This window comes from Caretta caretta, chromosome 2, assembly GCF_965140235.1.
Source record: "Caretta caretta isolate rCarCar2 chromosome 2, rCarCar1.hap1, whole genome shotgun sequence".
NCBI classification, from domain to species: domain Eukaryota; kingdom Metazoa; phylum Chordata; order Testudines; family Cheloniidae; genus Caretta; species Caretta caretta.
The window spans coordinates 166,798,930-166,825,249 of record NC_134207.1 but is presented as its reverse complement, the minus strand read 5'-3'; the positions used below and the strand labels follow the sequence as shown (position 1 = coordinate 166,825,249).

General features: G+C 39.8%; 1 protein-coding gene across 10 annotated transcripts in view; it reads right to left on the bottom strand.

Annotated features, from left to right (window-relative positions):
• COBL (cordon-bleu WH2 repeat protein) overlaps positions 1-26,320 on the bottom strand; it is a 240,384-nt gene that overhangs the window by 14,967 nt on the left and 199,097 nt on the right. For all 10 annotated transcript variants that reach the window (XM_048839266.2, XM_048839267.2, XM_048839262.2 and 7 more), the window contains one exon: positions 13,868-14,177. In XM_048839266.2, the coding sequence (XP_048695223.2) occupies positions 13,868-14,177 (310 nt within the window). The remainder of the gene's footprint in view (positions 1-13,867; positions 14,178-26,320) is intronic.

The window sequence follows — 26,320 nt, the reverse complement described above, 5'->3', positions numbered from 1 at the left end:
ATAAATACCAATGATATTTGTGTGACAACAAGATCTTTGTTCCTTAGAGGTGGAATCCTGACCGCATTGAAGTCAGTGGGAATTTTGCCATTGACATCAGTGGACCCAGGATTTCACCCTAGGAGTTTGTTTATTCCTTCTCCTTATTCCTCACTTTAAGTCACAATTTGCTAGTCTGTGACATCCCAGTAATAATTTGTCCTTATGCTTAGATTACCAACAAAATAATTTCCTGCTCCAGCCACTCTCACATCCTTTCACTGGCTTCCCTTTGCCTGTCAAACTTCTTATCCTCACCCAGGCACTGTACAACTAGCTCTTGTCCACATCTGCTCTGTTTCCATTTATTCCCTCACCCACTACCTACACTCCTCCCAAGCCTCTTTCCTGTATGTTCAATTTATACTGTTCTCCTCTTCCACCTTTGTGCCATCTTCCATGCCCCAGTCTTATTCTTGAAACTCTTTCCCTTTCCTTCTGCCCCTAATGGTGTCATCCTTCTCACTCAAATCCATCCTTGAAAAATGCTACCTTCTGGGAGGTCCTCTTATTTTAAAAATACAATAAAATGTCCTGCTTCAAGTAAAACTGTTCAGCAAATCATATAAGCCTGAATTTGGCTGTCTGTGTTTGAGTCAGACTGCAGGGTACTGCTGAGTGCCAAGCATCCTCAACTGCAGTTATAATTAATAGGCACTCAGCACTTCCCCAAAATAGGCCTTCTGAGTTTCAGTGGGTTCTAAATTAGCTGTTATCACCCAAGAAAGAGATCTGGGAGTCACCGTAGATAGTTCTCTGAAAACTTCAGTTCAGTGTGAAGCTGTGGTCAAAAAGGCTAACAGAATGTTAGGAACCATTCAGAAAATGAGACATAAAATGAGATACAAAAAAAGAATACAGTGGAAATGGAAAAGGGAGAAGGGCAACAAAGAAGATTAAGGGTATGGAACTGCTTCCATACAACGATAGACTAAAACAATTAGGACTCTTCAGTTTAGAAGAGAGACAACTAAGGAGGGGGATGTGATAGAGGTCTATAAAATCATAAATGGTGCGGGAAAAGTGAATAGAGAAGTGTTATTTACCCTTTTATACAATACAAAAACCAAGAGTCACCCAATGAAATTAACAGCTAGCAGGTTTAATACAAACAATTGTGAAAAAGTGTTTCCTCAACTAACTTGTGGAACTCATTGCCATGTGACATTGTGAAGGCCAAAAGTATAACTGAGTTTTTAAAAAGAACTAGATAAGTTCATGGAGGGTAGGTCCATCAATGGCTACTAGCCAAGATGGTCAGGGATGCAACCCCATGTTTGGGGTGACCCTAAATCTCTGACTACCAGAATTTGGGAGTGAAAGACAGGGGTTGATCACTCCATAATTGCCTTATTCTGTATATTCTCCATGAAGCTCTGGTATGGGCCACCGTTGGAGATAGGATACTGGGCAAGATGGATCATGGTCTGACCCAGTATGGCAGCTCTTATGTCCTTATGAGAATCTACAAGAAGCCATTTTGTTTTTGTTTATTGAACTTGGGCTGCAAAAAGTCATTTTGCTATTGCCCTTTGTAATAGACATCTGAATTCAATTTTTTGGGTTGTGTCTCCTGTTTCTGTTGTTGACTTAATTAACCTCTTTCAACACATTTACTTTTTATGCCATTTTGTTGTTATATAAGTGTCTCCTACTGACAGGAGAATGAACTGAATGATGAACAGCAGAATGAACAGAATCAATGTCTTTTAAAGTTCACCTCTACTTTCTTGCTTTACTGTGTCAGCATTCGTGCAGCTCTGTGCTTAAATGCACAGATAAATTCCTTGAGCCCAATTCTCCTCTCACTTACACCAGCGTACATCAGAAATAACTCCCCTGAAGTTATATAAATTGGTATAAGTGAGATCAGAATCAAGCCCCCAGTATATGCCAAATAAATAAATAAGCTCCAGAACATTTTTCAGATGTTTGCCATTGCCAAAGACACCAGCTCAGCAAAGCATTTGACCATGTGCTGAATAATAATCGAATTAAAACACAGCACTTTAATACCTGCTTAACTTTAAGCAAGCAGGCATGTAAGTCCCTCTGAAAGCAATGTTTAAGTGCTGTGCTGAATTGGGATCAAATCCAGTAACCAAAATCCATTGTTTAAATACAGAGAGAAAGAACTGACAAACCAAAATGTTATATAGGAAACAGACTGCGAACAGTATATATACACATTGCTTCAACAACGCAATGGGCCAGATCTTAGGAAGTGCTGATCATCCACTGAAGTCAAGGGAAGTTGAAGATGCTCCACACGACTTGGGATCGGGCCCTACCTGTGTTAACCACCAGTCACATCGCAATGATTATGTTAACAAGGGTTTTCTTGTCAACAGACCCAGGGAAAGGCAAGGAAGCAAGAAAAGACAGGTTCCTCCTCATCTGATCTACAGGCTGAAGAAGTGAAGGCTCCAGTGGAGAAGCCAGAGGATGCAAGACCCCAATCTTACAAAAAACATGAAGTAAATGGAATTAATTATTTGAGAAAAATTACCAAACTATCTAAGCTCTTTGTAGGACCAGGCCTAAGCAAGGAGCTTGGTTATCCAGATACAGTGCAGAGCTCTATTATGAGTAGGTTCTCATACTGTGCTCATCACTGTAGTATCTAAGCAAATTCCAGTAGTGCACTAAACCTCATGATTAATGTCATGTGCTGTTTGTTCTCTCATCCTCTTGACCCCAGAGTCCAAACTATTTCTTCCCATTTTATGTATAACTCCTCGCCCCTGCCCCAAAAAAGTATTACTCCTGGGGGAATTCTATGCCACTGCGCAATGCAGAATTTTGCAGAAATTAATATTGTGCAGGCAGAATTTCCTTTCCTACACAGAAATGGGCTGCAGTGCTGCTGGCTGCCATTAGGGGTTGCTGGACCCGACAGAGCCCAGTTCACACCTAAGAGACACTGCCGGGGGGAGGGGGAGGGGGAGGGAGCAAAAGGGTTCCTGGCAGCTGCAGATCCTAGCACGCCCTGAGGGAAGGAGAGGGCGGTGCGCAGGAAACTCTGTGCAAGCCTGGGACCGAGCATCAGACTGTTTCTCCCTCTGGATCCCTGTGCTCGGGGGGTGAGGGGAAAGAGAGAGGCGGGTGTCTAGGTTGGGCTCTGTGGGGGTAGGGGTGCAGGTTTCTGGACCTCCTGGCTAGGCTGGGGGGGGCAGTGGGGGAGAAGGGGACAGAGAAACAGGAACTGGGTTGTCATAGGGGTTTCTTTAACTCTCTATTCCTGGGGGAATTTTTGTGTGTGTCTGTATTGTTACTGACATACTTGCTGACAGGTATTGAAACTAAATACAAAATAATTGAAACTGGCGTGATTATGTAGTGCTATTTTGACAAATAAAATTTACAGAATTTTAAAATATTGTACACACAATTTTTATTTTTTTGGCACAGAATTTTTAATTTTTTGTTGCAGAATGCCCCCAGGAGTAATTTATTATGCTTTATTCTGACAGTGTTCATTCAGTCTCCTAAAATACATAGGAAAGTGGCATTACAGACAGAAAGTCTAGCGGATTGTGCTCAGGGGCTAGGAACCAGAAAGTCATGAGTTCCAATTCTAGTTGTAGTATAGACTCACTGTGTGGTCTCAGGGACATTGTGTAGAATCTAATCCATCTCTCATTGAAATCAGTAAGAGCCTTTCCAAGATGCTGGATTTGGCCCTTACAGCTAAATTATTACTTCCCCTTAATAGGCACAGAATGGGCCGGGGAACCAGGGATTTCTTCCCAATTTCTCTGTGCACTTGTGCAGTGACAGAGTATTGTCTGCTTCCTAACCTCTGTGCCTCAGTTTCCCTAGCTGTAAAACTGAGATAACAAAACCTAACTCATAGGAGTGTTATGAAGATAATTAGTTGCTTGTACAGTGCTTTGAAAATGAAAGTACTGTACTATTATTATTTTTCTCTTAAGCATAAGGCTTTAGGGAAGGTGCAATTTTTTGTGCATTTCTTAATTCTAACAAGATTAATTCTTCTCGCCCACAAAACCCTCCAGTGTCCATATAAAAATATTAGGGATCTTCTCGAAATTATCATGGTTTTAAAATACATGTGTGTGTGTCTTGGGTGAGGGGGAAGGTCTAGGGGTTTCCAGTAGCTCACATGACATACAAATATGCTTAAAACAAACTTTTCACACGACAGTATTTAGCAAAAGAAAACAAAAGAGCCTTTAATTTCTTTTTAAACCCTCCCTCCCGACCCTTTAGCCTTTTCTTTTGTTGACAGTTCTGTTTTGGCTAGAATCCAAGACAAACATAAGATTTATTCTGATATTGTGTTTTACATGCTGGATAAACATTAGCAATGGCATTTTCTCACACACTTTTTTTCATTTGGGAAAGAACATGATAAACTTTAGGTTGCTTTTCTCATACAATACAAGGTGCTGAAAATTACAGCACTGCTGAGTTTTTAGCTAAGCTAGAAAGAGCAAACGTGCATAGCTCCAGGACGCTGCTCACTATATTCCTTAGGCAGATTAGCAGAGATCCATGCAAGAGCAAAGGATGGAGCTCAGCAACTGCTCACCTACTGACTTCAATGCTCCACTGAGCTGAGGCCACAACATGTGATTATTTCTCCACAGTCACTCTCTCAGCTGGAGACAAAATGAAAGTTATAGCAGCATTTTGTCAAATTAGCACCACAGAAGGAGGACTTTTCTGAGAAAGTTTAATTCAAAGGGGGAAGAGAAAAAGCTCAGATACATCTAGTCATAAATACTGCTTTTCTTTTTAAACAGTTAAAGGCACTATAATTGCAGTCAGATACGCTGCCATTATATTATATTTAGAGCAACTTCTTTTGGGTTTTAGCACATGATCAATTTAACCCAATCGTGAACTTAGAGCATTGGAAAGCTTGATATAGAGTATCAGATGCGGATGGCTGCAAAACAAGAACAGTGTTGCTGAAAAACACAATGGGTAACGCAGGGCTATGTGAACTGCCTTAAGGAGACAGAACAGTCATGCTGATTTTCTACCCTCATCCAGTAATATCAAAAGACCCAGGTTAGCGGTTCCCAGAATGTCCGATCTTGGCACAAGGCTCATCAATGCTAAATAATCGTGGGCCCTATCTTGAAAAGTGCTGAGAACTGATGACTTCCACTTAGGGGGGCTACTTGAATGGGTGTTGAGAGCACTTGGCACCTCACAAGAGGCACTCAGTAGCTTGCAGAAACCAGCCTGACATTTGATGTAGCAGGATGATCCTATGATTAAAAACAACGGGCAGGGACTCAAGAGACCTAGCTTCAATTCCCTTTTCTGCCACAGACTTTCTTGTGTGGTCTTGGGCAAAACACTTTCTCTATGCCTCAATTGTTCATCTGTAAAATGGGACTAATGATCCTTCCCTAGCTCAGAGAAGTGACGTGAGGAGAAATGCTTGGAGGACACACAGGTAGTACTATGGGAATGGGAGCTACATAAGCAGACAGATATTGAATGAGTTTAGGCTGCCCTGAGAACATGGTTTTGAAAGAGCATCCTCGTGAATAAGGCTTTCTATTTAAACTAAGTCACAGTGGGGACCCCAGACAATCTCCATGTATTGTATTGCCATTTGGACTGGCTTTTGTGATTAATGTAGCTAAATGCTTTTTAATAGTGGAAGTAGCTGTTTTCCAAATTAGCCAACAGTCCTCCAAAACCTTTGAAAGCATTTGTTTTCCTCTTCATCTTGTCAGAGGTGAAGGGGCTTTTTGATTTGCCATTTGAGAGAGAACGCGAAGGCTGAAAAACAGCACAGTTAGGCAACCACAATCCCAGAGGGCAGCCTACAGTCTGACACCTCCAGTTCTGACCCCCTCCCCCTGCCAAAACATTAGAAAATGATCTCCTTTGCCCCTAAGCCTACTCCCGCCTTTCTGAGGTGCAAGTGAACTTCAGTGTGAAAACTTTTAATGTTCCAGCTTCATATGACCAAAACCTGCAAACAGTGCCAAATTGTATGCTGTTAATGTACTGGAAAGTACATTCCATTTGGGAGCGGTTAGATAACAAAGTCATCATTTGTCTTTAATGCAAGGTTTCTGAAAGTGACAGGCAAATAAAGAAAAGAAAAAACATTCGGTCTGTATTCTGCCATTGTCTTAATGCCACATATCCCTGCTTTTCGTGTTGTTAAAGGAGAATAAAAGGCAAGCAGCACTCCCTTTTTGGACACAGGAGAGTTTGGTTATCAGGTTTATTGGAGTGTATTATATGTATAGGAGGGTAAAAGTGTGCACAAAGGTTGAATGCATCTATTTCCCATCTCGAAGAGAAACTGGCTTGTCAAGACTAGGATATATGGGCCCAGTTCTGTCCTCAGATATATAAGCATTACCACCAAATGATTGTAATGGGAACTGCATGAGTATATTTGAGAGAAAAACTGGGTTGTTTCTTTGTAGCAAAAATAATTTACATTCCTGCTATAGGTCTCTTTCCTGTTCACTAGTCAAAAAACACTACACTGAAAATAAAAATGTTGCTGCTTAATATATATTACTGCTTTGCATTTCTAAAGGCCTTCCATCTAACATTATCCGAGTGCTTTATATACAAACATTAATGAATTAACCCACAGTATACCACTTCTCTTGCACAGAAAAGAGTTGCAAAAGAGACAAGGCAGGGACAGGTTGGAGAGGGTGGGGCAGAAGGGGTTAGGCTTACAGGAAATGGGCAGAACAATATGTTCCCACTAGACACATGGACCTCAAGAGCCTGGAATGGAAGCCAAGATTCCAGAGTCTCCCCTTTTCTTTGCTGTCAGCAAATGTGTGAGAAAGTGAAACTCACTGGGAAAGCGTGTCTCTCATTACCTGCTAGTGCTTGTTCACATACAGGATGGCAACCCTCTAGTGCTATCATTTACTTTGTTAGCTCAAGTTGCAAAGGTCTGTGTGGTGGATCTTAAGGTTCCAACCCTCTAATGACCCATGTGGGGATCAATATGATGTCACAAGATGGAAATTCTCTTTTTTCATTTTGCTTTTTTAAAAACTAGGAAATTACACACACAAATCTATGTTAAAGAAGTTTATTAAGGTTGCTAAGTCACTCACTCAAATGTGAGGAAATGTCAGAATTAAAGTTGTCCAGACAACCTTAATTCAGCTCCCTTGTGCATATGCATTATGATAGTCTTTAATTACATGATCACATACTATCTTTTCTACAGCGCTCCACCTCATTTAGTGCACAGGATGGTCCAGTTCTAGATCTGGAGCAGGGTTTTGTAATTAAGGAGGCTGTTGCCTATAGGACCCCTATCTCATTTGTTGGTGAAACTGGAAGATGTGTAGTGAATAAGGCAGGAGCCTGCAGGAAGAGAAATAGGGGGTCTCATGGTTAATGTGGCCTTGGAGAACTGAACTCTATTCTTGCCTGCATGACAGGGTTCCTGAGTGATGCTAAACAAGTCACTTAAATCAAACTTGTCATAGACAATCACTAATTGGTGTGTTCCTCATTTTCTGGGTGCCCAACTTGTGGCTCTGGGGCCTGATTTGCAGAAGTGCCGAATAGAGCAGGGAAAATAAATGATTTTTCAATCTGGGGGCTGAACCAAAATATCTAGAAAAAAATGGGCTTGATTCGAACCCATATCAATTTTTTGGATTTTTTTTTGTCAGATTGAAAACTTGAAAAATATTGCTTTTGAATAGACCAAAAATATTTTGGTCAACTGAAACCAATTTTTTTCACGTTTTTTGGTTCAATTTGGACATTTTTGGGTGGTTTTCACCTTTGTGTGTGTGTGTGTCTTAAAGAATTGGTCAGATTTCAAAATAGAATGCCATTTCAAGATGAAAAAGCCAAAATGAAATGTTTCAAAACAGTCAAAGGAAAATGTTTGGACTTTTTTGATCTTTTCCCCATATTTTTTTGGCTGAAACTATTAGTCAAATTTGACCCTAATCTGCAAATGATTTTGGAGCCCCCCCAAAAGCATTTTTCAGCAAAAACGTTATTTGCTAAAAACATTTCACCCAGCTCTAGTGCTGAGCACTGAGAATTGCAACTTCAAGGTCAGCAGGGGCTATATTTGAACATATTATGGGCTATATACTGCTAAATACTCTGAAAAAATCAGTTCCTAGGAGTCTGAAATGGGAACCCAAAATTAGTGGACACTTTTGACCTTAATCTCTCTGTGTCTCAATTTCCCATGTATAAAATGGGAGTAATGCCAACCCCACATCTCAAAGGGGGGCTGTGAAACTAAATTAATTAGTATTCAGGAAGTACTTGGATACAAGAGTGATAAGCAATATAGATAAACTCATGAGGAAATTAATAATTCTGACTTCAGAGAGGAGTTTGAATAGTGTGCAGTAAATAAGGCATGGGGCCCCAAACTGAGCAAAGAGGATAAAACAAAAATATTGAATAGCTGCTCATTAAGTGAGCACTACCCATCCTGTGCACAGAATGAGGCCAGGGTCCTGCAGAAAAAATAATATGTGATCGTGTGATTAAAGACTATGTCATAATACATACGCACAAAGGGGCCAAATGAAGGTTGCATTGGCATAGCCTAACTTTTGACTGCTTAATTTTACAACCTGAATAATGTTTGTTTATATAGTTCCACACAGTAGGTGTGCATGATGCTTTGCAGGCATATAACACTGACCGATCCTTGCCCCAAGGAGCTAGCATGCTGACACCAAACAAAACGATGGGAAAAGAGGGGGTATGGGAGGACAGGAGTTACAACTGTAAGAGATCATGAGATGTGTTTATTGCTATGTATGCAACATTTTAACTTCTCTGTGGTTTGCTTATTATTCATTTAATACTATATATTAAAATTTTGTGAGCAGGTACATGATGAGATGCTAATCAAAAGAAGTCAGTTGCAAAGAGGAATTTTAAGGAAGAGAGTTAGATTGAAAGGGTGTTCAGGGTCAATGCTTAATGATGCTTATAATAATTTTTTCTATTATGGTAGATCCTAAGGCCCCCAACTGAGATTGGAATCCATTTGCTAAGCATTGTGAAAACACTTTGGCGTAGATCAGGGATTGACAACCTTTGGCACACAGCCCATCAGGAAATCCGCTGGCGGGCCGGGCCGGTTTGTTTACCTGCAGCGTCCGCAGGTTCGGCCGATAGCAGCTCCCACTGGCCTTGGTTTGGGAAGTGGCGGCCAGCACATCCCTCGGCCCACGCCGCTTCCCGCAGCCCCCATTGGCTTGGAACGACGAACCGCAGCCAGTGGGAGCTGCGATCGGTCAAACTTGCGGACGCTGCAGATAAACAAACTGTCCCAGCCTGCCAGCGGATTTCCCTGATGGGCCGCATGCCAAAGGTTGCTGATCCCTGGTGTAGATGTACCCTGCTAGCTCTGCTTGAGATGCCACCTAAAAAGAACAGTGAGGCCAGGGTAGCACGGTGGCAGCTTGGGCTAGCCAATTGCGTATAACTGCCCGGACCCCCTCTGGATATGTACTCGGTCGGCTAGCCCGAGCTGGCACTCATGCTACACCAGCTGCACTCCTATTTTAAGTATACTAGCTCAAGCAGAGCTAGCAAGGGTATGTCTCCGTGAGCTGGGAATCACACCTCCCAGCTTCAGTGTAGCCGTACCCATAGCAAGAAACAACTTCTGCCCCAAAAAGCTTACAATTAAAACAGACAAATGGCAAGAGGGAAACCAGAGGCACAGAAAAGAAAGGTGAAGTGACTTGCCCAAAGTCACCCAGCAGGTTGATGGCAGAGGCCAGAATAGATGGGATTCCCAGTCCAGTCCACTAGACTACTTAACCCCAAAACAGACATGAAATTATATTTTTGAAAATTAGTGACCCGGCAAGCTGTTCAGTGTGTATGGGCAATGCCCCGTGAAGGCAACAGGACTCCAGCATGAGTACGTGGCAAAGCTGGGTGCAATTCTGTGTCCAAAACTTTTTCCTGCCAAAAATGCAGATTCGGCGACATCAAAACATTTCACAAATGTGTGTCGGTATCAGTGAACTATTCCTTTTGAAAAAGGAACAAAGCTGATAAAAAAAACAAAAAACATTTTGTTCAGACATTTTTGAAAATAAATGTTTTGATGTTTTGGTTCAAAACCACTTTTTGTTCAGAAACGTCCTTTCATTTTATTTAAAACACGTTAAAATGCTTGAAATCAAAACAAAATGTTTTGTTTGACCCTATATCTTTTTTCCCCCTCATTCACCAGAAACTTCAAAATACTTCATTTTTGGGTTGATCCAAAAATCTCTTCCCCCCCCCCCACCCCGGGGCCAATTTTTTGGAATTGCCCATGAAACAAAAAATCCATTATTTGCACAGCTCAAGCACTTGGGTCACCTGCTGGAGCAGCTCGCAGGATTTGGGGTCTTACTTTGAAATCTCTCTGCCCTGCGTATTATGGATAGTAAGCACCCTATAAGGCCTTCTACTTGACAAAACTTTGTTGGAAATACAAATGCTATAGTCATTGTTATTGCTGAAAGTGTGAAGATAGTTGTACATGTCATTTCATATCTGAGCATAGATTTATGCTTGCAAACACATACAAGTCTACTGCATGCTAAGAGCCAGATTTTGCCTTTGAATGCACACATGGTTTTGACTGACTTGCATCAAATGGGCAGACTCGGATTGTAATTCTCTCCTGTGATTTCAGAGGCTGGCATGCATTTCAGTTGCACTTTCTCAGAGTTTAGTCACACATCCCTTACGATAATTAGTAATAAATAATCTTTTAATTTTTAAAGCCACCCATGCCTGAAGGCCCCTGGAAGCCTTAACAAAATGAATTAAAAAATATAATTTGCCAAAAGTAGGCAACATTGCAGAATACCTCCTGGAGCATGAGCTAAACATTATGTGGGACTCATTAGCTTATGTAAACACTTTGGGCCTGATTTTCATTTAGTCATAGGCTCTTTACAGCACGGGCAGTGCAGTAGGGCCTTAAAGTGAGTGAATGTAATTTACTCCCACAGCCAGACCAGTGTAAAGTGACTTCAGTGCAAATGAAACTCAGACCTTTTCTTTCTGTAATAGGTCTGTTTTCCTAGAAAATACTTATTTTGTAAGGTAAAAAAGCCTGGCGTTTAGTCAACTTTATAATGATTAGTAAAAATAATACAAATGTTTAGAATCTTCTGTAACAGCCTTTACAATCAGTTTTCAAATACTGAGCCAAACTAGTCCCTGGTGTAACTGCACTGGGCTCAATGGAGTTCAGAACCATAGATGACTCTATCCCATTCTTGTTAATTGGTGCACTTTCATATACCCCAAAACTAATTGGCTCCTGGTTTATTAAAGTGAATCAAGACAATGGCATTTTACATCACATATTACTTGTCCTTTAGAGCAATTACATGCTTTCCAGTTTATTTAATTTTAATTTAATTTTATTTTAAAGTTGAGCTAGATCCTAATATCTGGAACTGGTAGAAATTAGCAAGACTCCATGAACTTCATGCATAGCTGTCTACAGGAGCTCCAATCGCTAAGGAACAGAAATATAAGAAAGTATAACTTACTATCAACTGTTCATACAAAACTCTACTTTAACTTCACTGGGAGTTTAGCTTCCAGATGGAGGAGATGGGATGGCATAGAAGGCCCATTTCTACAGTCCCTGCTCATCTAAGGAACTACATAAAATCCCAAAGTCGTCAGCTGACTTCACTACATAGACAGTGGATCTGCTATGACACAGGAGCTTTGAAAATAACATACTCCAAATTTTCCTGCAGTGCTCAAAACTGACACAAATCCAGATAACGAATCTAAGATTTTCATACAAACAGGTTTTTAAAAAATAAACAAATGGATTTATTTTCTTTCCTAAGAAGTGTTTTTTTGAAGACTTAAGAAATTGACCTCACGGGCAGTAAAAATGGCATTGTTTTCAATACTAGTTTGTTTGCAGACAGGTTAGGAGCAGAGTTGGAATTCACACACTGTAGGAGAGAACACAGCAGTTTCAAAGATTTTTCTGTCAGCATCTCTGGTACTGCAGCACCAGCTGCTGTTGCCGTAGTACTAAAACCAGTTACAGATTTTAGGGTCCCACAGGGCCCTAATGTTGATCTGAAGAGATTTCATACTCACAGAAGTGAATTAAAAAAAAAAAAAAGGTAATACATGCAAAAACCACCCAGAATCTGCTAATTCAACATGAGGACTGAGATTTTTACATGGACAGAAGTTAGCTAATTTAAAGTGATATTTCCCACATGATCCATAACTTAGATCTCTTGCTTTCATGTAACATTTCCTAACATTTTCTATAATCATAACTTTATTGTCACCTTTGTGTGGATGAGAGGCAAAGCTGAATCCAAAACGAGAGATGTTTTTGCCTCACTGTGAAGTGAAAATTAAGGCAGATGTTGACTTTTAAGCTGTGGTATGTGACATTTTATTGGCATGCAATAGGTCTTTCATTTTATTGGGAAGCATGAAACATGCCACCAAATGCTGCAAAATATTTTGCACTGATTAGGAATGCCATATTACTGGACTATGCTGTGGTGTATTTTGTGCTTCAAAGTCACAATTATGATATGAAATTTGGGGATGAGTAAGGAGTGTTTGTGGTAGTGAAGATTGTAGTTACTTTTGGGCAGTGTATACAACAGCCTGAACATGCATATTTTAACTAATCAGTTTAGACCTTGCTGTTTCAGGTGAAGATTGCTTATTCCTCTCATGGGGCCTGATACAAAGCCTATTGAAATCAATGGGAGTCTTTCCACTGACTTCAATGGGTTTTGGATCAAGTGGTTAGTGCTAATCATACTTATTATGCTAGTCTATGTCATCCTCCATAAAGAAATTATTAGGGGATATATAATAGATTGTACAGCAAGGACAAGACACATGGAAGACAGAGTCAAAAAGACATCCATAGGGTCTTGACCCTGTACCTGTTGACAATAATGGGGATAGGATCAGGCCCATCATCAAATTTAGGGATTAAATATTGACTGCAAGCCAATTTATCCCCTATTTCAACTTTCCCCCCAGAAATGTGTGGAAGGAGATAATTAGGCCAATGCTGCATGCTCTTTTGAAGGTACAATAGATTAGATACTAAACAGAGGGAGCACGGGCTTTGTGTCAAACAAAAAGTAACAGGCTTTTTTCCCCCTCGAATCTTGCAGTATCACACAGAGCAGGTGCCCTTCTGTGTGTTGTCTGGGACCACCTTCCTTGCTGGTGGCGTAGCTGCCCTTGATTTCTGGTTTGCATCTGCAGAGCACTAAGAACTGAGTTTTCCTTCAGTTCTGCCATTGACTCACTATGTGACTTTTGGCAAATAAATAGAAAAGTCAGTTTCCCTTGTGTTTGTAATCAGTTTCCAGGTTCTCATGTACTAGCTGAATGCTGCGATATTTGGGCTGAAGAAACTGCAGGAAAATATTGATTTGTCTAAAAAACACTGTTTCCTTGCTTGGCAGTGTTGTTGTGGATATGCTGATCTGCAATAAAATTACAGCCCTTCCCCCATACATTATCACTGCTGCAGAATTAACCAAACTATGACACAGAATTATTTTAGCCTTCATGGAGAAATCAGCTTTGAAGAGCAGCAGAATTTTGCAAGAAATTACAAATTAAAACAAAAAAGTTACTTCTGCCAGTTGTTACAAGCACGTGATCTTAGGGCGTTTTGGCACAAAACATTTTCATTAGGATGAACCCTTAGGTGTTTATTTGGCATTGGGTTATGAAACAGCAACAAAAAGTAGAAGCTGGCTTTGCTAAATGCTTTCCTAGAAGAAAGGCAAATGAGATTTTTTTAGATTGTTTTACAAGTGGGACTTACCTCTGGTGAGCATTTCCAGAATCGTTGCTATCACAGGAGGTATTCCTCACAGAACACAACTCTGCTGCGCAAATTCCATCCCTTTCAGCCGAGTCCTCCTGACCATTCACTGGTTTGTCTTTCAATTTCATATTGCCATTTTGTGAATCCAAAGATATGACATCAGATGGAGAGCTCACAACACCTGAGTCTTCAGTGGTGTCTTCTGATGCAAAACAGCTGCTTACTGATGTTGTCTCCTCTAACTCTGATAGTTCCAAAACCGTAACATCCACAACATAAATATTATCATGTGTGAGCTGCAGGCTCTCTGAATGAGATGTAGTAAAGATAGTTAGCTAAAAATCACTGCTCATGCTTAGATAACTGAAAGAACATAGGGTGAAATCCTGGATCCACTGAAGTTAATGGGAGTTTTGCCATTGACTTCAATGGGTCCTGGTTTTCACCCTTGATATAAAAATACTTGTTTGACTGGAAATGCCACCAGAAACAGCAGACATTTGATAAAGATGACCTGCAAAAGGAAAAAAAATGGGGGCTTTGCCTATCTTTACTTCCTTAAAGGTGAGGTTCTCCTCTTGCATATCCCCCTGCACATTTCTTTCCTTACCATTTTTCCTTTATAAATGTCAGCAAACTCAAGTCTGTCTCTGTTTACTTTGAAAAACTTCTTGGAGGATTTTAGGAGTGGAAGCTTTCTGCTCCTTCAAACAAAGGGGCAGAGTTATGTTAATCTTTAACAAAGAGAATTATATAAGACCTAAGTATTATTTATTATTATTATTATTATTAAGAACAGAAAACCACAACATTTCAATTTTATAAAGAAGCAACAACAGGGAACACACACAATATTTTTCCTTTTGCAAGTCAATCTTTAACCTTGTAAAGATGGAAGTGATGAGACTTAACAGACACAGTATAATTGTTAACTCAGTACTTCAATTAACTTTCTATGCTTTCCCCCCTTCTTTAAGTGAAATATACAATTTTTGATTCCCCCAAAGGTATATACGAATTTGGGCTCCATCCTGCAATTTATTCATGTACAGGGAACTCCCACTGATGTCAACAGTTTTGATGATGGATTGGAGGCAGATTCGAGTCCCAAACAGATTTCTTTCAACAAAAGGAATTAACATTATATTTACAGAGATTAGATAAAAATGTCTGCTATGACCTGATCCTACAAACATTTATGATTGTGGTGAACTTTAATTATGTGAATACTCCCACTGGTGCCAATGGGTCTACAATGATGGGTAAGATCAAGCACACGCTTAAGTGTTTGCAGGATCAGGGCCCAAGACTTAGAAATAATACATGAATCCACAAATCAGAGGAGGAATGCAGACAAACAACTATTTCATCTGTTTTGTTACATTTTGAGCTGTAGTATATTATTCCTGAGGATTTTAAAAAATCTTTTAAATCAACTGAGGACCACTCTGTGTGAGAAAAAAAAAAGAGATTATCATAGAAATGGAGCTTTAAATAAAATAATTATTTTTAAAAGATGTATCTTAGCAATGAAGCTTCAAATAACATTTAAATCAAATCAAACCAAAATTCTCCTTGGCTGAGTTACACAATGCCATTAAATACTGAAATTGATTTCTGACAGCAGAAGCAATAAAATCCATAGGGTTACAAATCCTGATTAAAGCTATAAGTGCTGTCAAAACATATTTATGTCTGAGGCTACTGCAAAAACTCCACTGCAAGTTTGGAGGGGATATTACTCAATTTTGTTGACCTTATTTTCTATGATGCTAGCTCTTGTTTTTTCACATTTAATCAAAGATTTTATCCTATTTAAAAATCCTATTAAAATATTCTTAAAAAATAAATGAGGCAGTAAATTGATTATGTTATGGTCAAGGTACAGGAAAGTGTATAGAAGAGCAACAACACATGCACAGATCTGAGAATAACCATAGTATATAATCACCAACACTGAAAAAGGATAACATGACCAGAAAATACACAATATACAAACACCACCATACTGTCTGTGCTGCTTGTTTTTCAATTACATTGAAAAATACACGTATTAAAGCTATAGTAAGAGAAGAACAGATCACAGTGGAACATGTTATAGTGAAGTAAGAAAGCAATTTAAAGAATGAAGCAAACAGAGTGGCCTTTGGTTTAGAAGCAATGCACAATGCAATATATCTTGATACATGAAGTTCTGTATGTGACAATAAAATGGCTACATCTATTGTCACGAACATGCCATAAATACGTCCGTCTGCTGCTGCCAGAGCTGTGCATGCTCAGATTGCTGTTCTAGCACAGCTGGCTGGAGTGATCCCATCCCACCCTGCAATGTGTGTCTGCCTGTGGAATTCTCCCCTTCCTCCTCTGTGTCTCCCAGCAGCCCCACCTTTCCCCCCTTCCCAGCAAATGTCTCCTGATATGGAGAAATGGGTCTGAGCCCTCCACTTGCCAATATCATCCAGCAAGTGGCCCAGTTTCAGGAAATGTCTTGAGATCCCCAAAGTTCCCACCCCATACCATGAAAAACAAAATAAATAACTCTCACCCAAGCCCCTAGGCCCAAGTGAGAATTGAAACAAGTGTCTCAGCCTTTGACTCCTGCAGGCACACGATTCAATGTGAGGACTTCCCCATGGTCATTAAACTGCAGTTCTACTCTGAAAAGTGACAATGTAAAATGGCACCTTCCTATTCAACAAGGAAGGAGTAAGGATATGATTGAAATTGCTTCTAAAAGAAAAAACCCAGACATTTGTTCCTTTCTACCTCTTATCACACCACTCCCAACACAACAGCAAATATATGGCCACATCCTGACATCCTTACTCAGTGGAATCTGTCACTCAGGTCACAATTAAAGACTGAGTAAGGGCTTCAGGATTTGGTACACAGATAATAATTACTACAGATAAATTAACATTGCTGAAACACTGCTGTACTCTGGAAGGCTGTCTATGCTAATAAATATACAACGGGGCCAAACTCCGCTCTCAGTGACATCCAGGCTTCTCCATGAACTTCATTTGGGTTGTACCAGTGTAACATAGTGTAGAGTTAGGCCTGCAGTTGATAAATAAGTGTTAACATTTCATACTGTGTGCCATGTCTTTTCTAACTGGAGTTACATGGTGCTCAGCAATACACAGCACGCTTTCTCACCTACCAGGTTATGGAGCCTGGAAAGCCCAATTGTGTCTTGTAACACAGATCTGCCCTGCCTAGCAATAAAATGCCCTGCCACTACACAATTAGGTCAGTCACAAGTTACAAACTTTTTTTGTTTTTAAGAATGTTTCCTGTGATCATCTAGAGGCAAAGAGGAGAGTAGCTCATCACTCAGGAATGTGAGCTCTTGCTTAACACAAAAGAAACCTTGTCAGTCTAATCTCAATACACTGTAAGTAATTAAGATAACACTAAACCCTGAGCTGAGAAGAATCCAATTGTATACACACAAATGCATGTATTTTGATATTCCATGTATATATACACATACACATTATACACACATACAATATATAAAATATATACAGTGTCTACATATGGTACAGACATCATTTTCAGTTCTATCCTGCCTGATTTACATTTTCAACAATTTCAAACTGATTATTAAATATAATATTTTATGAGTGACAGGGGAGATATCCTCTTCCTAGTTACATTGGTGTAAGCCTGGAGTATCTCCACTGCATTCAAATGAGGTCAGACTGAGGCGCCAAGACTTTAAAACAAGCATATCCTAGGCGTATGAGCCTGCACTCACTGAAGCCAATCACAAAACTCTCTCAATGGATTCAGGTTAAGCTGCTTTATTTTCTAAATTACGTCTTCTGTTTTTATGACACTGCTGGTTTACTGCCATATCCAGCAATGATAGAAACAGCAAATCAAAATGCATTTTTAAAGAGGAAATAGTTGCTTTAACCCATTTAGTGAATAATCAGGGCTCTGTAATGGATTTACAAATGAAACGTTCCTTTAATTCTTCTCAGTACTTGCTCTCTGTTCTAACAGGGCAACCATTATTTTCAGATTTCTTTCAACTGCTTGTTTCACTGCCAAATTTTCTCTTTTCACAGGGTGAAATCGTTTTGCTGTACTGCAAATGGTTCATTATAGTATTTTGTGAGCAATACAGTACTTATTTTAGTGACAGTGCTCAAAACTTTGAGTAAGATATTTACATTGTTGAAAAACAGTTGCTCTAATTATTAGCAATAGTCATAAAAAGTTGGACATGGGTTACACAAAAAAGCAATATTTGGAAAAATTTCAGTAGTATATTGTCAAGAAAGAAAATGTAAGGCAGGTGACATCAAAAATATTGTCTACAATTCACTTTTATAATATTACAAGAGATTATGCAAATGGGTAACACAAAGATCACTGTAGCAATTTTCATACAAGATAGACATTTTCTAGAAAAATTATTTTGTTTTTAACAATGGACTAGAAACTTAATGTGAATATAAGTGGGAAACCAATAGCTCTCACTAAGCAGAATTAGCAAAAAAAAATATAAAAGACAAGATGGACCAAATTCTCCCTTGAGTTATGCCAGTACAGGCCCATTTACTTTAGTCAGGTTTCCTAATGTAACTGAGGGGAGAATTCAGCTGATGGGTCTGTCTACACTTTGAGTGACAGATGTGATTCCCAGCTTGAGGAGACATACCCACAATAGCTCTGATGTGAACGGTAGAAGGGGCTAGCTGCTCTGAATATGTACCTATCTGAGATGCTAAGCACATACTGGGGGGTGAGCAAGACCCTCACACCACTCTTGCTGCCAGAGCTGTGCTCTATTTTTAACATGCTAACTCAGTCAGAGATAGCATGGGTATGTCTTCTCACATGGGCATCAGCGGAGGGAACCCAGATCCAGCTCTGAGGCTTTACCTCTCCTTGTGGTTGCTCTGCAAGGACTGGGGTCCATGGGCCAGGAGCAGATACACATGGTTGCTCTTTGCAGTGCAGTCCCCCTTCCTCCTCCAGAGCATCCTAGTGTAGCATAATGCTGGCCTACTCAGGATTAGTCTGCATGTTGGCACGATCAACTCCACACACTTTGAGAGCGGGGGCTCAGGGACACCAGCCAGAATCACAGCCCATGGGAGTGCAGCTTCTGCAGCTGCCATTATGATCTGGAGGCCTCCACATGAAAGGCTTTAACTTCTCCAGAGTGTCATATACTTCTGTGCCAGAAATGGACTAGTTACAGAGTTTGCTTACATGCACCAGATGTGTTCATCTTAAGATCCTTTGATGCTATGCCAGGTATGGCTGAGGTTCATTTAAATAAAGTATTTTACACATTGCAACGTAGTGGCTGAACAGTACAATACAGTTTAGCATTCCATTACATCTTTCCCTTTAAGTTCGACAATCCTACCATTTACAATATGTACACTATCACGCAGTCTTTGAAGTTTAATCCGTTAAGCATCTCTGAATTGTACTGGCTTTCTTATTACACAACCCCAACATGTAACAACTTGGTCATTTGGCTGTCCATTAGTTGCAACAGCTGGCTGTGGTCATCAGTTTGGAATCCTTGAGTCTTCTTGTTCTGCATCTACCATCTGAACTGTTTGTTCTGTTGATGTTGACGGTTTCTGTTGAACACTCAACCACACATGACCTGGGCACTGGATTCTTTTTCTTTTTGACAGCTGGAGTGGTTCATCCTTTTTCTCCACCCAATTTGACATGAACACAGTCACCAGATTCTAGATCTGTCAGTTCTCTCAGTGATGTCTGTTGTAAAAGTGTCCATAAGCTTTTTTAGTCTTTTTGTCCAATTTGGCTACTCTCTTCATGTCTAGCCACTTTGGAGAAAGATTCTTTTCCAAAGTTTGAACAGTAGTTCTGAATTGTCTTCCCATCAGCAGTTGTGCTGGACTATACGCAGTAGTCGCTACTGGTATTGATTTGTATCTTAGAAGGGCAAGGAATGGATCTTCCTGCTATAGGATTTTTTTGGCTGTCTGTACAGCTCTCTCCGCCTCTCCATTTGCTTGTGGGTAATGTGGGGTGCTAGTAATATGATCAAAATCATATTTTCTTCCGAAGAACTTAAATTCTACTGCAGTGAATTGGGATCCATTGTCTACCACTGTCATTGTTCTGGAATACCAAAATGAGGAAAAGTGCACTTCAGTTTCTCAATAACACTGAAACATGTGATGTCTTTCAAGTACATTATTTTTATATATATGAGAAAACAGTCCATGATGATGAGGTAATGATGCCCAACAAATTTGCAGAAATCTGCAGCTAGTCTCTTCCAACATCTGTCTCATAGAGGCATTTTTATTAAAGGTTCTTTGTGTTGTGTTGGTCTGTTAGTTCTTCAATGTTCACATACAGATACTTATTCTTTATGTCCTTGCTGATGCCCAGCCACCACACTGACTGGTTGGGCCATTTACTGGTTGGGCCATCTAGTTAATCCTTGATGTTCTTCATGAATGAGGTTTAAGATTTCTCCTCTGATTTCGTTTGGAATTGCAAGGTAATTGCCTTTAATCATGAGTCCATTTGACTTGCTTAATTGTCCACATACCACAAAGTAGTCTCTTGTCACTTTCTTAGTGTCCTTTAGATACTTGGGCCAGCCACCCCAATGTAATTTAGAACTCCTTGAAGTTGAGTGTCTGTGAGGTTGCTTTTTGAAGGTGGTGTGGTGTCTTTTCTGACAATGCTCTGCATGCACCCAGGCCATCCATGAACACTTTTATGTCATCTTAGAGTTCACAGGTAACTGAGTGTGATGTTGGGCTCTGTGTGAGTGTCTGCTACTATCAGATTTTCCCTAGGGACATATTTAACAATTGAGTTAAATGGCATTAACCATAGCAATAGACGTTGGCATCTCAGTGGTGCTTGATCAAGGACTTTTCCATTGGTGAGGGTTACAAGCAGTTTATGGTCTGTTATCAGTGAAAACTAATCCTGTTCACACAGATATCTGTAAAGGTTTTCACAGGCCCATACTCTTACTACGCACACCTTTTCAATCTGTGCATATTGGTTTTTCTGCTACCGTGAGTGTGCAAGAACAAAATGCAATTGGCTTCCACTCAGAGCCATGTTGTTGCAACAAAACACCACCTACGCCATAGCTGCTTGCATCTGCACTGACCTTGTGGGTTTGTTCACATCACAGTACTTGAGAACTGGAGCTGTTGAGATCATTTATTTTACCTTTTTGAAGGCAATTTCTCGATTTGGCCCTCATAGTCAAGAAATGTTGGAATTTAACAGTTCTTTCAGTGGTTTTGTCTTGTAGGTATTGACCAAGGTAATTTACCATTCTCAGTATATGTCTCTATTCTGCTACATTAGTTGGTGCATTCAATTCTCAAATTGCTTTTACGTTCTCAGGGTTACGTTCCCATCTTTATTTATTGTTTTCCCCAAAAACTCAATTTGGGGTAAGTGGAAAATGTGTTTTTCATTGTTTAGCTTTAGTCCAGATGGTCTGATTAGGCTTAGGACTTCATTGAGGGTCTTCTCATTTTCTTCCATCTAAGATTGCCCATGAAAACTACAACTCCATTTGTGTTTGTTAACAGTTCTGCTATCTTTCTTTGGAAAATTTCAGGTGCATTGATAATTCCAAAAAGTAATCTTTGAAAGCAAAGCCTCCCAAAGGATGTGATAAATTTAGTCTGGTTAGCAGTGTCTTTGGCTAAAGGAATTTGCCAGAATCCACTCAAGGTATCCAGCTTGGATAATACAGTAGTGCCTTTCACTCTGAGGAGGAAATATTTTTCTCTCTAAATTGCTTCATTAAGTCTTTTAAGATCCACAAAGATTCATATTTTTCAATTTTTCTTTATAACTGATTACACTAGGGCACACCATGCTGTTGGCTCAGAGATTTTCTCACTTATGCCAATCTGCTCCATTCTCTAACTCAGTTTCCATTTTATGAGGTAATGGCATAGGAATCCTGCAAGGTGTGTGCACCTGTAAGGTTCAGCATTGTCTCTTAAGATTATTTGTTCTGGCTTGCCTTTCAAAAGTCCAATATTACCAAATATTCCCTATCGAGTTCTTCTACCTTTCTCACTAGGCCCATCATGGCTGCCTCACTGAGGCTGAGAAGGCTGTTGGTCTGTGGCCATTTGATCACATACACTCTGAATGCATAGCTTTTGTCTTTGTAAGCTGTTTGTGTGGTGAACTGGCCCATGCAGTTCAGAATACCTCCAGGGTTAGTCAGAGCTATGTCAGGTGACTTCAGCTCTGTGAGGGACTGAAGATGATTGTAAGTCCCTTCTGAGATGACTGTGACATCAGCTCCGGAGTCATTTTTAAAGTCAATAGTCTTGCCATGAATATTCAGTTTCACTCTCCAGCCAGGCTCTATGTCATCACAAGAGACAGATCCCAGAAACTATGGCTCTTGAATGTCTATAATATGAGTAAACTCCCTGACTGCTTTGGTGCAGCAAACAGATGAAAATTGTCCATATTTCATGCATTTATTATACTCTATGCCTCTGGTTGGACATGTATTATCTCCTGGGACATGACTTTTTCCACACGTTGTGCATGTAGGCTGGAATTTATCCCTGTTAGCTTTTAAGTTATTTCTGCTTGCCTCGGGGATTTTATGATAATGACTTTTAACATTCAAGTGTCTCTTTACAGTTTCTAAGCTACTTTCAGGTTTTTCAGGTTTGTCAAGTTACTCTAGGTTTTGCTGTCTCATCAGCTCAGACTGCCTTGCTCTCTATATAGCTGTGGCTAGGATTAATCTCTCTTCAGTTACAGCTTCTGAGAAAGGTTTTTATCTGTTAATCCAATATCCAGCCTCAGTCTTATATTTTCATATTTTGCATTCCCAAAATCATAGTTTTCAGCCAATACATGCAGAACTCTTATAAAACATTCAGCATTTTCTCCTGGTTCTTGAATTCTCGGGTGGAAACATACTCTTTCATAAACCATAATTCTCTGAGGTATACAGTATGTATCAAACATAGCCAGAATCCTTTCATAGTCATCTTTGTGACGGTCTTCAGTACAGTCAAAGGATTTAAAGATATTGCTCTTCTTGTTTTTCCAGAGCATACATTAAAGAAGATACCTGTATAATCTCAGTTTTCTTTGTGGAGTTTGTTTGCAATTTGAAATCTTGCAGAATACTACTTCCAGTCTGTCCATTGTGAAGGTTTGTCAAAGGTGAAGTTCTCTGGGGCATTCAAGAGTGGCAAGTTGATGAGACCCTCGAACCTTTGTTGCTTTGTTCCTTCCGTCTGCAACCTTTATTGGTGTTTTCCTTATGTTTCTGTCATTAGTTTACTCCTGACATCATGTCATGTACTTCTGTGCCAGACATGGACTGGCTACAAAGCTTACTTATCATACCAAATGTGTTCATCATAAAATCCTTTAATGCTCTGCCTGGTATGACTGAGGTTAGTTTAAATAACGTAGTTTTCACATTGTGCCACCTAGTGGCTGAACAGGATAATACAGTTTAGCCTTCCATTACAGCTCTGTCCCAGGAAACAAGTGGGTTTATAAGTGCTGAGCCTCAGTTGGTTTTGTGGGATAAGGAATGGGGTCTATCTTTGCCCCAGATGTAGCACGTGCAGGGAACGTCCACAGGGCTTAATCCTGGGGTGCATGTATAAAGTGAATACTGCAGCGACAGTCTTACAGTGTAATGAAATCAGTTACACCATTCTGATTCAATGGTGGTGTGTGTCAGATAGCCACAAATGCAGATACATAGGTAATGGGAGAAAGACCCTCCAACCATAACCCAATTCCCATCCCTCTCTTCATTCCCTTGTGTCTACACCAGCCCAGAGATATAGTAGTCCCTGAACAGATCTCGTCACTGCTATTCAGGGAATCTGGAGAGCAGCATGAGATGAAGAAAGTCAGCTGGCTTTGTGGAAAATAGATACAAGCAGTTCCTAACTAACGTGCAGAATAAATTGGCAGAGAAAAATGGCACTTAGGGAAAAAAACTCTCACTTCCATGACACAAGCTACTGTGAAATTCCTCCAAATCCATGGTAGTGCAAGACTCAGCATTCACCTGCAAAATGATCCTTTCCCACTCCAAACATTACTGGCTGAATATTGGAGGAGCTCACCTTAATAAACAATAATCTGCTTCAGATGCTTTAGCCACTTTTCCCCCTTTCCTACATCTCCTGTCTGCACAAATCCTCAATGGCTTTTGGACACTACACACGTACATTTCCTATGCAAATAGGTTCTACGAGGACAATCTTTCCATATTGCACAAAAGCAAACCTACCACAAATCCACCATCTCTGTGCCAGGAAAACATGAAAAAGGGACAAGTCTTACCTGGGACATCAGCAGAAAGGCAGACATGGAGTATTAAATCATTGGATGCTCTCCTTGTACACATGCTTTGTGCTTGTGATTACAGTAGTCTCAAGGTTGCTTTAATTTGTTCCAGCTGCTTGGAGCAACTGTCCTCAAACAGGAGAATCAGTGCAGTGTAGATTTATTTCATGAACCATACCCATTTTGCAGGTTACACCTCCACTCTCACAGCATAGCTTACATAAATTACAGTATAATGGAGAATCAAGTGTTGGAGAATCAAGTTTCTGGCTGTTCTCACTTTCAGGTGATATTGTAAATAAGAAGTGGGCAGCATCATCTCCCCTAAATGTAAACAAACTTGTTTGTCTTAGCGACTGGCTGAACAAGAAGTAGGACTGAGTGGACTTGTAGGCTCTGAAGTTTTACATTGTTTTGTTTTTGAGTGCACTTATGTAACAAAAAAAATCTACATTTGTAAGTTGTTCTTACACAATAAAGAAACTGCACTACAGTTCTTGTTTGAGGTGAATTGAAAAATACTGTTTCTTTTGTTTGTCATTTGTACAGTGCAAATATCTGTAATAAAAATAATATAAAGTGAGCACTGTACACTTTGTATTCTGTGGTGTAATTTAAATCAATATATTTGAAAATGTAGAAAAACATCCAAAAATATTTAATAAATTACAGTTGGTATTCTATTGTTTAACAGTGCGATTAAAACTGCGATGAATCGCGATTAATATTTTTTGAGTTAATCGCATGAGTTAACTGCGATTAATCGACAGTCCTAGTGGAAATTATTATTATATGGCTAAATTTCCACTATAAAATGGTACTCTAAAATTTATTTACCAAGTCTTTGAGGAGTCTTAGAGGAAACAATATAGCTGTTATTCCTTCCCATTTCTGATACTTATTTTCACCACAAGCTATCAAACAGAAAAAAGGCAGATTTAACAGGGAATGGAGAATTAATCTACATGAGCAAAATCACCCTTTCCCTTGCTTTGATCCTCTCTCACCTCAACTACTGTAGCCTCTTTCTCTCTGATCTCCCACTTTTCCAGAGTTCAGCTGATCTAAAATGTCATTTTTTCTCTGTCACTCACTACCCATACCTGTGACTCTGAGTCCCTTTGCTGGTTCCTTGGCTTTTATTGCATCGAGATGAAGTTCCTTGACTTCACCCTCAGTGCAGAGTAGCTCTGACTTGAGGGCTCTCTCTGTACTCAGAAACCCCACTCCATCTCTCCTGCTCTGTGGACAGTAATAGGTAGGGGATGCCCTGGGACTGAGAAGTACATGGAGTAGCCACTCACACTGGGTACCCTGCCTGCCTTACCTGGCCCTATGTAGGATGGGGTTTAAGCTATAATGTTCAACAGATTATGAAAAGGAAGGAGACAACACAGATCAGGATAACATGGGAATACAGTGAAGAATATTTAACAGATTTCTTCAGACTTCCACTTCATATATTATTCCATGTAGTTCTAGTAATATGCAGTGATTGATAAAGGGGATTCCAGCAAGTCTCAGTGAGACAGAAGATCTAAAAACAGAAACTTCCCTATATAATAAGGGTTGGTTGAGAAATATGCTGCTAGCCACATTTTGCTGGCAACTGTTAGACTTAAATGGTAGTTTTTGGCAAACTGCATCCTTTACAGAGGTGGTCTGCTGCAATCCAAGCATGCTTCAAGATCTGAATAAATGGACTGTGAAGGTGATTTTCAGTAGCCACCTTGGAGAACAAAGACTTAAGCATGGATAAAATTGCATGAAAAACACATGCAGTATCATGGTTAAAAGTAAAAACGATTAATGCATCTCTGTTACAAACCGACATTTTATTAGGTGATTTTAAAAACCACAGAAAAGAGCCCATTTTCTAAACCTTTTTCTTTTAAACTTCACCATGAGATCCCCTGTGCATTCTGGTTTATTCAATTCATCTTTTTCTTACTGATGTTTTCCATTGCTAAGAATTCCCTAAAATCCCTATGACAGATTCATATTTCTAGGACAATCCAGAGTAAGGACATAAAACACATTCATGCTGTACTTATGCCTTCCTTCCGAATGGACTAGCTGCCAGCAAAGTCAGCAAGAGGAGAC